The sequence below is a fragment of the Ochotona princeps genome, chromosome 6 (genome assembly GCF_030435755.1).
Source record: "Ochotona princeps isolate mOchPri1 chromosome 6, mOchPri1.hap1, whole genome shotgun sequence".
NCBI classification, from domain to species: domain Eukaryota; kingdom Metazoa; phylum Chordata; class Mammalia; order Lagomorpha; family Ochotonidae; genus Ochotona; species Ochotona princeps.
The window spans coordinates 5,577,502-5,595,070 of NC_080837.1; the positions used below are offsets into that span (position 1 = coordinate 5,577,502).

Consider the following 17,569-nt stretch of genomic DNA (forward strand, 5'->3'; position numbering starts at 1 on the left):
CCTCTGGGCACTGTGCCTCTGCTGGGCACAGCTGCTGCTGATTCACTGGAGACTGGGTGGTGCCAGCACTGCCCCAAGGGGTGGGACTGCGGAGGCTGCCTCTTCCTCTCCCCTTCTCTGAGTTTTGCTTTGTCAGGAGTGGCAGGGAGGCGAGTGAGGGAGTGAGTGTATATCTCACAGGGCTTTGAGCTTTGTATCCCAGCAGTGAGGGGAGGGCGTTGCTTGGGCTGGAGCAAAGAGTTCAGAGAATAAGGGCGTTAAAAATAGGAAAGGAGAAATTCATTTAGCCTGTTGGGTTTGGGAAGGTTGGGGTTTTCAAGGTCAGCTGGGAGAAGGGCCACCTCCAGGAGGTCAGGCCTAGTGGACTGGCGGACAAGGGAGGACCCAAAGGCCGGGAGAAGCTCGGCAGTGATGATCTTGAGCCCAGGGTGGGGGTGCCCCTGCCCAGGGTCAGGCAAGGCCATTTCCACCTGCTACTAGGAATCCTGCACCTTGCCCTGGGGGCATTGTCCCCTCCCGCTCTGGCCTTCCTGTGCCCTCGAGGCTCAAAGGAACACCAACACGGGGACATCTCCTCCTTTATAGAGGTCAGGCTCATTTGCAGGATTGCAGCAGTCTGTACTAACGGCAGGGCAAGTTCAGTAGGTGCTCTTTGAGAACACTGCCCCTCAAGCATTCAGCACCTTTGGTCCTAGGCCCAAGAAGGAACGGTGGCCCGCACAGAGGGCTGGGAAGAGGGACAGCCTGGAGAGCACTCGGACAGCCTGGGACAAGCCCAGGGTCCAGCCTGCAGCCCTCGGGCGGGAGGGGTGGGCTGCACAGAGGGCTGGGAAGCGGGGACAGCCCGCGGAGCAGCCGGACACCCCAGGACAAGCCCAGTGTCCAGCCTGCAGCCCTGGGCCTCCGCCGGCGCCTGCGCAGTTCCGCCCACGCCTGGCGCAGCACCGCCTCACCTTTGCCCCACTTCCAAGTGCGGGCTCTAACTTTGCGCCGTTCCGATTGGCTGCGCGGCGGCCCAATGGGCGGGCGGGAGCGGCAGCTGGCATTCGCGCGTCTCGCGAGGCTTGGCTTGGCGGAGGCGCTGCTGCCCGGCCGGGTATTTCGAGGGGAAACTCGGGAACTCGGGGCAGACGAGCGCGGCCACCATGTTCCGAGCAGTGGCTCCTGGGCAGCTCCGGCGGGCGGTGAGTCCGGACGGGGCAGGGGCCGGCCGGTCTCCAACCTGCCGACGCCGGCCTGGGGGCTGGGGGACCCTCGTCTGTCCTGGACTGCCTTCCGGGCCGCTGGCGCGGGGTCACGGGGTTGGAGTGACCGCTGTGTCCACCCTGCGCTGGGGCTGCCCCTCCTCCCTCGGACACGCTCGGTTCCTTCTGGGGTGTCGCCAGGAGGCTCCCCGCCCCGGGGTAACAGCTGGCGTCTTCTGGGGTGCAGGCCGGGGCTCCGGGGGCTCTGGGGTCGGGTGGAGGACGCACCTGCCTGAGCCCGAAGACGGTACGTGTGGGATCTGAAATATATCTGTATATATTTCAGGATTTACTATTTTCATAAACCAGCAGGCTGTTGGTGAAGGAGGGGACTGTTGGCAGCGGTAAATTTGCAGTACCTCAAGTGTCTCTCTGAGACACTGAGAACCCACAGGAAATTTGCATATATTACATATATAAACTGTCATGCTGGGGAGAACAGCTTTGAAACCTGACCCATGGCAGGTGACAATCCCATGTCTCCTGCACTTGGGCAGATTTTGTAATTTAAGTGAAGAAATGAGGTTGAGGAACTTTTCTCCCCCAGATCCCAGCTGGTGGTCATCTGTCTGATTTATCCACACTAAGTCATGACCCTCTTCTTCCCCTTCCAAAAGCTCAAGTGCCCTGCAGGTCGATGCCCTGTTTTTGGAAAAAGATTTGGGCTATTTGTTTACTTTTGTCCGTAGAGACTCCAGACATGAACAGCATAAAATCTTGTTTTTGGAAGAACCCGAAGAACCAGGGCCATGGCTTGGCAGTAGGACACTTGTCCTCACAACAGGTGCAAGGCAGTTTGGTGGACAGGGTACGAGTCTGGCAGGAGTGAAGCTGTGGTTGTAGTGGGGAGAGTGTAGGCCCCAGCAACTTTGTAGAACTAATAATTAAAGAAAAAAAAAAAGCTGATTGGCTTCATTGCTTCCTACCGTTCACACAGTTGGCCGGAGTACGTGGAGTGGGCTGGACTCTGTTTCCAAACCTTTATTGTGGTCTGCCAGGGACTTTGGCCTTGATTTATTTCTGTAATTGGAAGTCAGGCTTAGCGGAGGAGCTGCCCCAGAGGCGTTAACAGTGTTGGACAGTGGACTTCTCCCACTTAAGAGAAATGCAAGGAACAGTACAGAGACTTGCTATGGCTCTTCCCTGGATTCCCCCAGCTGTTAGAGTGACTCTCTCTCGCATAAACACTTCTCTCCTTCCAAACTGATTGAGAGCGTGTTGTGGACGTGTGGCTCACTCCTGAATTACTCTGCTTGTTTTGAAAGCATTTTCCTCATCACAGTATAATTCACAGGGTCAGGAAGTTTTAATGGTGAATCAGTATTGTTTCCTTATCTACCTACAGACATTCACATTTTGCCAGTCATCTATATAATACTGTTGTACTGTTCATAGCAGTTTTTCTTTTGTAAAATTTAGTTATTTTGATCAGAAAGGCAGAGTTACAGAGAGAGAAAGAGATCTTCCATCTGCTTGTTCGCTCCCCAGATGACTGCTGGCTTACTCCCCAGCCATCTGGGCCATGCTCTGCTGCTTTCCCAACCACATTAGCAGGGAGCAGGATCGGAAGTGGAGCAGCCAGGACTCAAACCCATGCCACAGCCCCCGTTGGTGATCGTTGAGAAATGACTAGTATGATGCAAAATGGTAATTTTTCAATTCCATCATCCTTGTGTGCTTATTAGCCTTCTACCATAGGAAAGGAGATCCTGGGGCCTGACGGCGTGGCCTAGCAGCTAATGTCCTCGCCTCGAACGTGCCGGGATCCCATATGGTCGCCGGTTCTAATCCCGGCAGCTCCACTTCCTCTCTCTCTCTCTGTATATCTGACTTTTTAATAAAAATAAAATAAATCTTAAAAAAAAAAAGAAAAGGGGATCTCTTGTTACTTGTATAGTCACGGCGTATGGGTCTATCGGAGATGACGGTCTGTCAATCCTTCCCATTGTTTTGATGCTCAGGCTGTCCCATTCGATCGGCTGCTCACTCTTTATATAGTCTTAGAACATCCTAACATCCTCAGACTTCATATCTTAACAAACTCCAGCAGAAAATGGAGAGCACTCTCACATAGGCCCTGCCCTCGCCACCCACAGCCTCCCTGCCATCTGCATGCAGTGTTGCTGTTGATAAAGCTGCCTCGTTGTCGAGCTCCTCAGCTTACCTTTGGGTCCATGGTGATTGCCTTCCAGGGGACTTGAACAAATGTCCAGTGATGTGTATACTTCATTCTGTTAGCACACAGGGTTGTCTCTCTGCCTGCCGGTTCCGCACTCTGCCTGTTTATCCCTGCCCTGTTCCCTGGTGACCCCTGCTTTCTCACAATTTCCATGTCTGCCCTACCCAGAGTGCTGTGGGCTTGAACCCCTGCAGCCTGTAACCGTTTCCTATGGGCTGATTTTCACTAAGGGACATGAACCTGAGGGCCCTCCGTGTCTGTGGTGACTTTACCACTGCTTCCTTTCCACTTTGGACTACTGCTGTTCAGAGGTTGGCTGGCGTGCAGGTGATCTGTTCGCTAATGAATGCACACCCGGGTCACTTCCAGGTACTGGCAGTTAGAAACAAGGATGCCGTAGGCCTCTGTGTGCAAATGTTTGTGTGTGGACACAAGTTTTGCACAGATGAGATTAAAAGCCAAGGTGTGCTGTCTTTGTATCGTAAGGCAAGAAGATAACATAAGACTCAGCCCGGCTGTTTCCCCAGGTGGCCTTGCCATATCGCCTTCCTGCCACCTGCTCGTTAGCACTTGGTGTTGACAGTGTGGGGGGGGTTTGTGCTATTGGAACAGGTGTGCAGTGGTAGCCTGCTGTTGACCAGACTGTCATGGCCATTTGGGGAGTGAGCCTACAGATGGTAGGTCTCTGTGTCTCTGTCCGCCTTCCAAATCAAATAAATTTTAGGGAATAGTGTGTGTGTGTGTGTGTGTGTGTGAAATAAGGGTTTTGTATCTTTGCCCATTTTAAAATCAAATTGATATTTTTACTGAGGATTTTTTTAAAATAATACCTAGCTCGTTTTAAAAAATATTTATTTTTCTTGGAAAGTTAGATTTATAGAGAGAAGGAGAAAGAAAGAGCTTCCATCTGCTGGTTCACTCCCCAAGTGGCCACAACCGCTGAATCTGAGCTAATCCAAAGCCAGGAGCCTGGAACTTCTTCCAGGTCTCCCACTTAGGTGCAGGGTCCCAAGGCTTTGGGCCATCCTCAACTGCTTTCCCAGGCCACAAACAGGGAGCTGGATGGGAAGTGGAGCAGCCGGACATGAACTGGCGCCCATATGGGATACTGGCACATGCAGGGCAAAGACTTTAGCTGCTAGGCTACCATGCTGGGCCCCGATTTTTTGTTTTTGAAGAATGCTGTGAGGCACGGAGCAGTGTTGGTGAGAGTGCTCGACTCCAGAGCCTCGGTCCTTCCCTACTGCAGGTGTTTGCGCCGAGCCCCTGGAGGAGGCCTGCTTGGGGGATGAAGAGCATAGCAGGGGAGTTGTCTGCTGGCTGATCACATAGCAGAGGAGGTGCCCACAGTGTGTGGAAGGCTGGAAGCCAGGGGGCCCAGGGAAGTACAGGTGTCTGAAAACTGGCTGTTAAACAGAGGGGTCTGTGTGCCGGGAGAGGCAGGTGTTCAGGCCCCAGAGCACATACCTCGTCAGTCAGCTCAGTCCTGTGGGGCTGGAAGAAGTTGAAGAGGCTGAAGCAGGGCGTAGTAATATGTTAGATTGGTCTCGTGGAAAGTTCAAGCAAAGAGAAACTGATTGGAGGGGAGCAAAACGTTTTACAGATGCAAGATTGGGAAACTTTGGAGTCATGTGAGAATATTTCAGAAAGTCCATGGAGAAATGGGATTAAAATCACTTTAGGCTGATGTTGTGGCACAGTGGGTTAAGCTACCACTCTGGCACCGACATCCTGTATTGGAGCTGTTGTTGGAGTTCTGGCTTCTCTGCTTCTGATCCCACTTCTTGCTCATGATCTGAAGAAGGGCCTCCAAAATAGTTCAAGTGCTTTGGTGACACTGCCACCCACATGGGAGACCTAGATGGAGTTCCTGGCTCATGGCTTCAGCCTGGCCCAGACATGGCTGTTGGAGCCATGAACCATTTGGAGAGTGAACCAGTGGATGAGAGATTGCTGTTTTCTCTACACTTTCTTTCTCTCTTTCAAATAAATACATACATAATTTTTATAAAGAGATACTTATTTTGTGTAAAACTTTCAGGAATTCATGTGTAAGTTTACCAGGATACACACATTTCTTGAACTTTCTGAAGATCTTGCAAGTGCCTGGATTTCAGCTTTTCTTTTTTTTTTGGCACTAAATGCACTTACTTTTTTTTTTAATAGGAAAGTGGATAAGATTACATTTTCCATATTGTTTCCATCATGTATCTGAGATAAAGGGGAAATTGAGGGAGAAGCCCCACCCAGTTTCCCACCCACCCCAGGTCCCGGATGTAGGGCATGCTTCGAGGGTCTTGCTCAAATGGTTTTGATAGTTCACCAGTTATGAATCGCTGCCAGTCTCGCACTCCAAGCACGATGAGGTCTTTGAAGAATCCACTGATTGACATAGTCCATCATAGAGTCTCCATTTGCCCAGTATTTTGCTGCCAACATATAGCTGAGATGGTTGATTGACCTGTTCTGTCTTCTGTCCTTTCATGGTTAGGGTTCTGAGTCCGCCATTTCAGTTGGGTTGATCTCCAAAGAAACTTCATGTGAGGTGTTCCCAGTCCAGATTCTTGTATGCACTAGCAATCACAGGGCCCAGCACAGTCCATCGCCACGATCAGCTGGTGGTTGCAATCGCTGGGTTGGTTCTGTTTTCAGCCTCAACTTCCAGTGGAACCAGTGGGTGTTGCAGTCCAGCCTGCTTTTGCCCAGCACATACTCGGCCCTCACCTAAACCAGTGGGAGCTGCAGCCTAGTCGGAGTGACCCACAATAACCCCCAGCAGGCCCACCCGCTACCTTGTTTTGCCAGTATGTGTAGCAGACTAGTCCCGTCTGTCCACATCCCATTCGGCTCTTATACATGTCAGTGGGTGTTAAAGCTTAGTTCCATCAAACCAGCTCCACTATGCAGCTCACACAGATGCTTTTGGGTGTCTGTCTAGCCACCCCAGCCCCTGTCCTAGTTTTCGTGCCCTCACCCACTCTTAATTTTGTTTGCACCAGTAGGAATAATCAGCCCAGCCTGGCTTTTCCCTGATCTAGTCCACATGAGGCGCACAGGTGTTGTAGCCCTGCTTAGTCTGGTCTGCCCCCTCCCAGCTCACGCTCTCCAGTGGGAGTAGCTGTCCCGCAAGGGAACCCCCCATGCTCCCCCTGCTGACTCCGCCCCCTCGTTTCCTGGTTCTCATGCATATTGGTTGGGCGCTGCAGTCATATCCGGTACAGGCAACCTCACCTTGGCATTCCATATTGTGCTCTGTGTTTTGTCGCGACCTAACCCGGCTTGACTCACACTGTTCTGGTGCACGGATTTGCCAGTGGATGATGTGAACTGATTCAGCCTTGTCTGTCCCCGACCCATGCCAAATGTATGCCAGTGGGAAACTTTCCATGGCCTGTTCTGGGCTGTTTCCTATCATGTTTCTTGCGCTTACCTGCCAGGTCTGTGTCCTGCCAGAGGAGTTGCCCAGGCTCCTCCATCAGAACCTCTCTCAATGCCAGATTTCATGCATACCAGGGGGTCCATGAACCAGCCCTACTCAGTTCACCTGCTGTCCTAGCAGGAACAGTGGCTTTTCCTGTCTGGCCTTCAACCCAAACTGGTTCTTGCTGTTGGATATTTCAGCCCAGCCATGGCTCATCCATACCCACATGTGGCTCACACATGGCTCAGTAGGGGTTGAGACCTAGCCTAGTCCCCACATCTATGCTGGTCCTCCAGGACACCAGACAGTGTTGGAGTCTGACCCGGCTTGGTGTGTCCAATCCTAGTCCACACTTGTGCCAAGGGAGACTAAACCCGTTTCCTGATCAGAACGCAGCCCGCATTCCAGCCCATGAGCCCCTTGGTGGGAACCTCAACCCAGCTAAGGTGTCCCCTTAGCTCCCCAACCGGGCCTGTTCCCAGCCATAGATCACACACATGCCAGTGGTTGCTGACTCAACTTGGCTCAGCCCCTCACCTGTCCCAACCTCTTCCTTAGACATTGTGGCTTAGCATTACTGGCTCACACAGACCAATAGGCGCAAGAGCCTAGCTCGGCATGACCTGCAAATGCACTTACATTTTAATTTCATTTTTCACAAACTCTCTGAAGTAGTGTTCTCCAAGACAGGAGTGCTGGCCTGCACTGGCACATTGCACTGGTGATGGGGAGAAGTGCATGGGTTTAGGACATGCTCTGTGTAGAAGGAAGAGTTCTTGTGATGACAGATTGATAAAAGCGTTGACAGAAAATCCTGAGTAACTCCCCAGTCATGGTTTGGTCAACATGGTAGAGAACACTGCATCCCAGGAGGAGCCTGGAAAATAAGCAGAATGGGAGAGGTGAGTTCAGGTTTGGATGTGCTAGTAGGCAGGCAATTACAAGGCAAATGTAGCCAATTAGGAGAGAGCAGAACTGGAAATTGTATTGTGTGTATGTAAGTATGCACAGAGAACTTATGACTCATTCTTACGTAGGTGGTAAATTGAGCCGTGAGTGTCAGAAAGGATTAGTAATCTCAAACACTAGTGAGAGAGCCAGCCTCTCCTGAAAAGTGACTCTGTTTCCATTCTGCTGAGGACAGAAACCAGAGGCAAGTGACTGGAGGTGTGAGTGGGCTGTGGGAGCTATGGAGGTTGGGACTGCTTTACAATGGGACTGAATGTCCATGGGCGGGCACCAGAAGAACAGAAAGAACTGCCTGAGATTTGAGAATATGAAATTCTGAGCCCAGAAGAGAGATCAAACCCAGGACGGGGTCCCCAGGAAGATTCCATCTCGTAGGAGCGGAGAGGGTTAGAGGTAGCAGCAGCTCCTGTCAGGGGTCAGGGTGCGGGGCGGGGCTTTTCTGGGAGGTATGCAGAAAGTCGCAGCTTGACACATCATAACATGCTTGACGGGCCAATGAGCAAGTCATAGCACTCACACTGTGCTGTTTAGAGGGGGGGCCAGGTGAAGGTGGTGACCAGGAACTTATGGTGGTGGCACCAGCCTGCATTAATTAAAAAAAAATTAGGGGCCTATGCTGTGCCATAGTGAGTTGCAGCACCAACATCCCATATGGGTGTGGTTTTGAGTCCAGCTCCCTGCTGGTGCACCTGGGAAAGTGCTGGAAGATGGCTCAGGTGCTTGGGCCCCTGTACCCTCATGGGAGACCCTGAAGATGCTCCTGGCTTCAGACTGGCCATTGTTGCCATTTGGATGATGAACCAGTGAAAGGACAATCTATTTTCTTTCTCATTGCCTTTCAGATAAATTTTCTTAAAAGATTTGATTTGATTTGATTTGAAAGGCGAAGTCAGAGATCTTCCACCTGCTGGTTCACTCCCCAGATGACTGTCAGAGCTGGAGCTGGGCCAAGCCTAGGCTAAATAAACTCCATCCTGGTCTCCCAGACAGGTGGCAAGTACTTGAGCCATTGCCTGCTGCCTCAGAGGGTGCATCTACCGGAAGTTGAGGCTTGAACCAGCAACTCTGAAATGGCATGCGGAGTCCCAAATGGTGGCTTATGTCTGCCCCCCATTAATTAGTTTTCCTTTAGTCTGCATTGTTTCCCAGAGATTTCTTTCTGGGCGTTACCTTGTTACCTTATGAAGTAGCTCTCTTTAAGCGGGTAGGAACTTGACTCCTTTTCTTCCCATAACTTGTTTAAAGGGAGAGCTAAGGTGCAGAGAGGCGCCAGACTGGAAGAGAAAATGAAAAATGGTCCTCTTAAAAACCTTTGCAGTAATGACTCTGTGCCTTTTGACTCTTTCTTTTCATTCCGTGCCACTTTTCTACTTAAAAAGGGATTTTAGAGTTATGGGAATTTTAGAGCTGGAAGAGATCCATGAGATTGCATTTTTTCTGTGTTTTTTTTTTCTTTTGAACAGGAGAACATGTTATCTTATGGGAATGAACCAGATGCATAAGACAGCATAGCTAAATTGGATGTGAAGTCTATTAAGAATCGCCACTCCCGAGTCACACTACTTGGTTTTGGGGTAACCTGACCCTGTTTCCTGGTTGTGTGGCCTGGGACTCCTTACGCCCCAGAGTTTTATATGATGATGCAGCAACCGGCTTAGTCCAGTAATGCTGGGTGGGGAGATGCTAACATCCCTGTGTTCCTTTATTCCCAAGGTACTTTTTTTTTTTTTAAGATTGATTGATTGATTTGAAAGGCAGAGTTACAGAGGCAAGAGGGAATTATGGGGAGAGATGTGTATGTGTGTGTGGGGGGCTGAGAGAGAGAGAGAGAGAGAGAGAGAGAGAGAGAGAGAGAAAGAGAGCGACATCTTCCAATCTCTGGTTAACTTCCCCAGGCTGCAGGGCTGGGCCAGGCTAATGCCAGAAACTCCTCCCACGTGGGCTATCTTCCATTAGCAGAGAGCTGGATTGGAGGTGACCTGGCACAGAGGCTTAATCCCATGTACTACAGCACCAGCCCCTGGGGTGTGTTTCTACACCTTTCTGTGGAGTGTCTTTTGGAAACCTGTGAGTTAATTCACAGCCAGTGACGAAACTGGAGTCCAGCTTGAGCACTCAGCTTTTAAGTGACCCATTTCTTTAGTTCCAGCCTCACACCCCCACAGCTGCTGAAGCTGTGTAGCCTTGCCCGAGTGCTGTGACTTCTTTCTCAGTGAGAGAAAGCAGAAGACGAGACATTGGGTTAGAAGGGAGCTTGCTGTTTTAAAAATGGCAAAGGAATCAGTACAATAACATAGAGTATCTTTATAACGTATGGCCTGCTTAGGAAAACAATCACCTCAGTGCCTTGAGGAGGTTCTTAACTGTATTGTTATTTACTTATACATCTAATGTTGAACAGTCTTTGAAAATGAATATGCAGTCTCACCAGAAATTATTTTTTTTATGATTTTTATATAGTTGATTAGGGTGATAAGGGTCAAGGGTTACAGGAAGGTGGGTGAGATAACCATTTCCACATTCTCTTTTTTCCCTTCCTGCATCTGGAGGAAGTAGGGAGATACGGGGAGAAGCCACACCCAGCCTCCCAACCATCGCAGGGTGCCCGATGAAGGTCCTGCTCAAGAGGTTTTAATGGTTCAACAGTTCTGAATTACTGCTGATCTCGGCACTCCAAGCATGATGAAATCTCTCCAGAATCCACTGGTTGACAGAAGTCCATCTTAGAGTCTTCATTTGCCCAGATATTCACTGCCAACACTTGGCTGGGATAGTTGATAAATTTGTTCTGTCCTCCGTCCTCTGTTATGGTACCAGGTGTCCTCTGCAGACTCTAATGCACTGCCACATCCTCCATGTGCACCTGGATATGCTGTCCACTGCTTCGTCTAAGCCACTGAAGAGGCCCAGCTCTGACACATATGTCAGACCATGGAGCCTGCAATCCATAGTTGGGGTTCTGAGTCTAGCAGTTCAGCTGGGGGGATCCCCAAAGAAACTTCATCTGAGGTGATCCCAGACCTGATTCTTGTGTGTGCCTGCCAATACAGGGTCTGGCATAGTCTGTTGCACCAGTCAGCTTATGTATATGCTGGTAGTTGCAATTGCTGGGTCAGTTCTGTTTCCAGCCATGTCTTCTACACAAACCAATGGACGTTGCAGCCCATCCCAACTCTGCTCACCACACACTCGGCCCTCACGCAAACCAGTGGGAACTGCAGCCTAGACGGAGCGACTCACAATAACCCCCACCAGGCCCGCCTTCTGTCCTGGTTCCCAGGCTTGTCAGTATGCACAGCCGGCTGGTCCAGTCCATCCCACATCCCATTCAGCACATATACGTGTCAATGGGTCTTGTAGCATAGTTCAGCCCAGCCAGCCCCACTATCCAGCCCACACATGTGCCAGCAGGTGCCACTCTGTCTAGCCATGCCTGTCCCAGACCTGGTTCTCATGCCTACCAGTTGGAGTGGCAACCCAAGAGGGAGATGTCCACCGTTTTCCTACTGGACCCACTCCCAGATCCTGCATTCTCCAGGTGGTTCTGCAGTTTAACTTGACAGAATTTGCCCCCAGTGCCAGCATCTGCCAGCTGATGTTGCAGCAAAACCCAACCAACCCATACCCACTCTGGCTTGTGCACGCACCAGTAAGAACAGTCAACCCAGCTTGGCTTTTCCATGGTCCCGCTCACATGAGGCCAACAGGTGTTGTAGCCCCCAGCTGACTGCCCCCAATCCCAACTCTCACGCTCACCAGTGGGAGTGGTGGTCCAGCAGGGGAGCCTCTCACAGTCCCCTTACCAGATTCACCCCCTCCATCCCTGGATCTCATGTGTGCTGGCGGGTGCTGTGGCATGGCCTGCCTCACTTCGACATTTGCCAGTGGGTGTTGTAGCCTGGCCCAGCATGGCCTGGCCCAGCCCACCTCCAGTCCTAGATCATGCTGGTGGGGCTAAAGTCTAGCCCAGCCCAGCCCAGCAGGCCCCTAGTCTTTGCCCTCATGTGAACTGGCATGTGTTGTGACCCAACCTGTCCTGACCTACACTCCATTCTGGTGCACGGATTCACCAGCGGGTGATATGAACTGGCCCTACCTGGTTTGCCCTTGACCTGCGTCAAATGTATGCTGGTGGGTACCATTCCCTGGCTTGGTCTGGCTGCTCCCTACTGTAGTTCTTGCACTCACCTGCAGGGACTGTGTCCTGACAGAGGAGTTGCCCAAGTTCCTCCATCAGAATCTCTCCCAGTGCAAGATCTCGTGCCCATCAGTGGGTCCATGGACCAGCCCTGTTTAGTCCACCACCTGTCTTAGCAGGAACAGTGGCCTTCCCTGACTGGCCTTCAACCAATTCCAGTTTTTACTGTCGGGCCTAGCCAAGCCTGGTCCACACCCAGACACAGCTCACACAAGGCTCAGCAGGGGCAGAGACCTGGCCTAGTCCATCTTACACCTACCCTGTTTCTCATGAGCACCAGTGAGTGCAGGAGTTTAGCCCAGACCCAGTCCACACATGTGCCGAGGGACACTGAAGCCATGTCCAGACCAGATATCATCCCTCACTCTAACCTTCACACTCACCGGTGGGAATCCCAACCCAGCCAAGGTGTTCCCTTAGCCATAGAACTTGCACGTGCCAGTGGTTGCTCTGATCCAGCTTAGCATGGTTCCTCACCTGTCTTAGCCTTTGCCTTTGGATGCTACAGCCTGGCCTGACCTGGCCTGCCCCCAGTCCCAGCTCTCAATGGCAGGTGCTGCAATCTGGTCCTGCTCCCTTCCCTGGCTCATGCAAACTGGTGACAGCCTAGCCTGACATGATCTGTGCTCCAGCCTGGTTTCTGCATTTGCTGGTGAGCTAAGGTTTGCTTGCCCCTGCCCTGTCCACCCCCTTCCAAAACCAACTCCAACATTTGCCATCAGTTGGAGCTACCTTGCTCAGCTTGCCCAACCCCATGCCTGGACCATGTGCTAACCAGCGGGAACTATGACCCACTAGGGGAGTTTCCCACGTTCCCCCACTTGGCCCTCTCCCAGACCCAGATCTCATGCATGCCAGTGGGTGCTACGCCCTTGCCTGGCATAGCCTGCCCCTCCATCTTGGCCTTGTATGAATGGTGCAGCCTTTTTTAGTATGCACATGTAGGTGTGGCAGCCTGGACCTACCCCGACTGTTCTTGGGCTCTGTATTCGTGAGTGTTGGCAGGTTCCACGGTCGCTGGCTCAGCCCATCCCCACCCTAATTCATGAGCTAACTAGCGGGACTTGTATTTCAACAGGGTTTGGCCCACATATGCCCCACAGAGACTATCCCCAGACATGGTTCTCTCGCGTGCTGGTTAGGGTCATGGCCCTGCTTAATGTGACCCGTCCCCTGTCCTGACACTCAGGACCTGCCCTGCTAGACAGGTCCCCAGCCCTAGTTTCCTTGTGGACTAGTGTGTGATGGTCAGCAATGTTCCATGCTAACAAGCCCATCTCAGGACTCCCATGTGGGGTGGTGAATCAGTCTGACCCATACAGATCTTCCGGTCTCTCCCCTCCAAACCACCAGGTCTCAGTCCCCTCGCTTACCTGCAGGTACAGTGGCCTGGTCACTGGGAGTCCTTTAGAATTCATTCCTCACCTACATGTACAGTGGCCCTGTTAGTGGATGTCCCTAGGCAGTAATTCCATACCCCAAAGACCCCAGAATTCACCACCCCCAGGATTCACTTACCACTTAGCAGCAGTGGCTGTGGCTAGGGTCCCAGGTATTGAGTCTGACCTGACTCAAGTACCCGCAGCAGTAGCCATGCTGCCGGGAGCTCCATCCACCCAAGCCTCAGGTTGTCTCGCTAGAAATTCTGAAAAGTTTGACAATTTCTTAGGAAAACTATCCCATTTATCTGGATAGATCTATACAGCAAATATGGGCCTCCTGCCACCAAATCTTGGATTTAGTCTTCATATGGTGATAGAAATCTCATAATTTTTATGGTAGATGATGTATGAAACATAATCGAAAATATGGTGTCTGAATTATATTGATAATAAATAGTTTGTTACTGGCAAATCTTGTGAAATGTGATTTGAATCGTAAATTTTGCTACTGGGTATTAATTATAGTGTCCTTTATAAGATATTGTACTCTTCTGATTAAAAAAGAAAAAAAGACTGTATACTTAAGTCTACTGATATATATATTGGAAAAGAAACATTGTGTTACTTTCTGGGGATACAAAAATAAGCAGGTGTAGAAATTGCATTCTCTTCTAGAAATTATGAATTGTGAATTTCTAGATTTTCTTTTTAAGATTTTTTTTTTTAATTTGAAAGAATTAGTGGGAGGGAAGGAGGGGGAGAGAGAATGAATGAATGAGTGAGTGTTCCATGCACTGGTTCATTCTCCAGATGGTGTGAGAGCTGAGACGGGGCCAGGCTAAAAGCAGGAGGCGGGATCTTCATCTGGGTTTATTGTATGGGTGGCAGAGGCTCCACACTTTTGGGCCATCCTCTATTGCTTCCTCCAGGCCAGAAGGGAGCTGGATTGGAGTGCAGCAGCGGGGACAGGCAGTGGCTTTACCCACTATGCCACAAGCACCAGCTGTGAATGCTGGTTTTTGGAAGGAGAGTTTGTAACAATTGTTATTAAAGAGCTTCTGAGCACTTTTCATTACCCTGAGAGGTCTTAAAAAAGTACCAATCCCATGAAGGTAGAATATTTCAGAAAGTGAAGCCAAATTTTTGCATACATTTTAAAAACGTAAAAAAAAATAGAGATTGAGAGAGAAAGGGACAGACCAAAAGAAAGAGATCTTCCATCTGCTGGTTCACTCCCCACATAGGTACAACAGCCAAAACTGGGCTGGTCTAAGGGCAGTAGTCAGGAGCTTTCTCTGGCACTCCCATGTGTGAGCTTTTTTGGGGACAAGAACCAATGCCCATATGGAATCTGGTGCTTGCAAGGTGAGGATTTAGCCATTGAGCCATCCTGAAGGCCCAGAACTGAATATTACTAAAAACAGTTTTTTTTTGGGCCCAGGTAGTCCAGTGGCTAAAATTCTCACCTTGCACATGCTGGGATCCCATATGGGTGCTGATTCTAATCCTGGTGGCCCTGCTTCCAGTCCAGCTCTCTGCTTGTAGCCTGGGAAAGCAATCGAGGATGGCCTTGGGACCCTGCATCTGTGTGGGAGACCCAGAAGAGGCCCTGGACTCCTGGCTTCAGATTGGCTCAGCTCCAGCTGTCGTGACCACTTGGGGAGTGAATCATCAGATGGAAGATCTTCCTCTGTCTCTCCTCCTCTCTGTGTCTGCCTTTACAATTAAAATAATAATAAGAAAAATATAAAAAATTTTTAAAAGTGTCTACAAAATCTTTTTCTTTAAAACATGCATGCTTAACAATTAGATTAAATAGCAAAAACCTTTGGTAAAATTCTGCTTTTTTTTTTTCTTTCCCCTTTCTCTCTGTTCCCCCCGTGTAGGCCTCTCTGCTGCGGTTCCAGAGTACACTGGTGATAGCCGAGCACGCCAATGATTCCCTGGCCCCCATCACTCTAAACACCATCACGGCAGCCAAGCGCCTGGGAGGAGATGTGTCCTGCCTAGTGGCTGGAACCAAATGTGACAAGGTGAGAAATGTGTAAGGTCAGCTAAAGCAAATGCAATCTCCATTGAGAGACAGGGAAAGATGGCTAGCAAGAATTATGCCAAAAGGAACACAGCCCAGGCAGGGCTGCAGTCCTCCTCCAGCTGGCTGTGTCACAGCCATTACTGTGTGCGGGAAAGGAACCAAAAGGTGTGCTTACTAAGCATCTCTCTTTTGAAATAAAGTGTAAAACTTGATTTAGTTCCATTGGCACCATTATATGCCACCAGATGGCAAGCAGAATGATAACGTGTGTGTCCCCACAAAGGTCAGTAACCAATCCCTTTTTGTATTGATGGCTGTAATTGTTCCTAATTCCTCAAAGTGATAAATGTGAACGAAGGATCATAAGGGATTACATTTTCATTGGTGGCAAGAGCTCCTAGGCTGACACTGAACGGTGCTCTTGGTTGTTAAGTACGACAGCCTTGGTTTTGGAAGCCACGCACGCCCCTGGCGGGGTGCTACCCTGCTGGTGTGCAGGGCCTGCACCCCTGGGCTGGGCCCGTGCCAACGAGTGCTTCAGCTAGGCTGACGCGGCTGGAGCCACTTGCTCCCTTCGCTCCGGAAAGAGGCTGCCCAGGGTCTGGCTGGAGCCTTGAGCCCTGCAGTTGGAACCTGGAGAGGAGGTGTCCCTCTCAGAGTGTGGGACATGAAGATGCGCCATGCCAGAGGTGCTTCTGGAATTCCTTCTGTGAAGTTTGTGTTTTAAAGGAACGTACCCTAGCAGCTGGCTCAGGGTTAGTTACATGGATTTCTTTTTGTCATTCCTTTTGGCGACCCTTGAATCTCATACAGTTGGCATTAACCACAATGTGTGATGACATGGCCAAGTGTCTTTCCTTGCTTGTCTCTTCAAATGTATACAAATTCTGAATTTGTTTTGCTGTGATCTTAGATAATTATTCTAGTATTACTTTTTTTTTAAAGATTTATTTATTTTATTACAAAGTCAGATATACAGAGAGGTGGAGAGACAGAGAGGAAGATCTTCCATCCGATGATTCACTCTCCAAGTGAGCGCAACGGCTGGTGCTATGCCGATCCGAAGCCGGGAGCCAGGAACCTCTTCCAGGTCTCCCACGCGGGTGCAGGGTCCCAAAGCATTGGGCCGTCCTTGGCTGCTTTCCTAGGCCACAAGCAGGGAGCTGGATGGGAAGTGGAGCTGCGGGGATTAGAACCGGCGCCCATATGGGATCCCGGTGCGTTCAAGGCGAGGACTTAAGCTGCTAGGCCACGCCGCCGGGCCCTCTAGTATTACTTTTAAAATGCCTGAAATCTACTGGTTATCGTATCATGTAATTGAAAGGAAAGCAATCAATGGCCGAATAAAGAGACTGTTCATAATAGGGATGATTTCAGTTTCACTTGATTCTCTATAAGCTGTTTATGACAGTCAGCAAGTGATTCTTTGTATAATGTTGAAGTTTTTGCCAACTCAAAAAATTTATTTTTTCAACAGAAAAAATCTGTATGTTTTTGTAACCTGTGCTGCACAGCTACTTTGGAATTAAATGTGTTTCCTAGCTGGGAATGCTCTGACTTAGAGAAGCCGAATCCTGATCTGGCCGCGGTAAAGGGCCTCAGGCCCGGCCCAGGCGGCAGGGCGGCTCTGCAGGACGTCGCTCGCTCGCTCGCCCGGGAAGGAGGACCGCTGACCCTGCAGGGCACAGAGGGCCGGCAGGCATGGCCCGGGCCACTGCTGAACGGCCAAGAGTCAGAAAGCATCCCAGGACCTCCACCTGATCCCAAATGAGGAAGAGGAGGCACTCAAGTGGGAAGTAGTTTGGTTTGTCATAAATACATATGTGAAGGTATTTCAAAAGGTGGATGCCACATAAGAATTGAAAGATAGGCTTATTCTGGTGCCAAAAACGTTTCTAAAATCCATGCATAGTTTTCTTTTTGTTTATTTTTTTTAAATTTGAAGACTCCTGGTATACATGGATTTCAAAACCTTTTACACCAAAATAAATTTACCTTTAATTTATTTTACTTTGTTTTTAAAGATTCATTTATTTATTTTTATTACAAAGTCAGATATACAGAGAGGGGGAGAGAGAGAGGAAGATTTTTCGTTTGCTGATTCACTCCCTAAGCAACCGCAATGGCTGGAGCTGCTGCAA

At 50.0% G+C, this 17,569-nt stretch overlaps 1 protein-coding gene across 1 annotated transcript in view; it reads left to right on the forward strand.

The window, feature by feature from the left end:
- Positions 1–1,040: 1,040 nt before the first annotated feature.
- Positions 1,041–17,569, forward strand: part of ETFA (electron transfer flavoprotein subunit alpha) — an 80,141-nt gene continuing 63,612 nt past the window's right edge. Inside the window, exons 1-2 of the mRNA XM_058665503.1 lie at positions 1,041–1,184; positions 15,280–15,426. Coding sequence (XP_058521486.1) covers positions 1,146–1,184; positions 15,280–15,426 — 186 coding nt within the window. The 5' untranslated portion in view covers positions 1,041–1,145. The remainder of the gene's footprint in view (positions 1,185–15,279; positions 15,427–17,569) is intronic.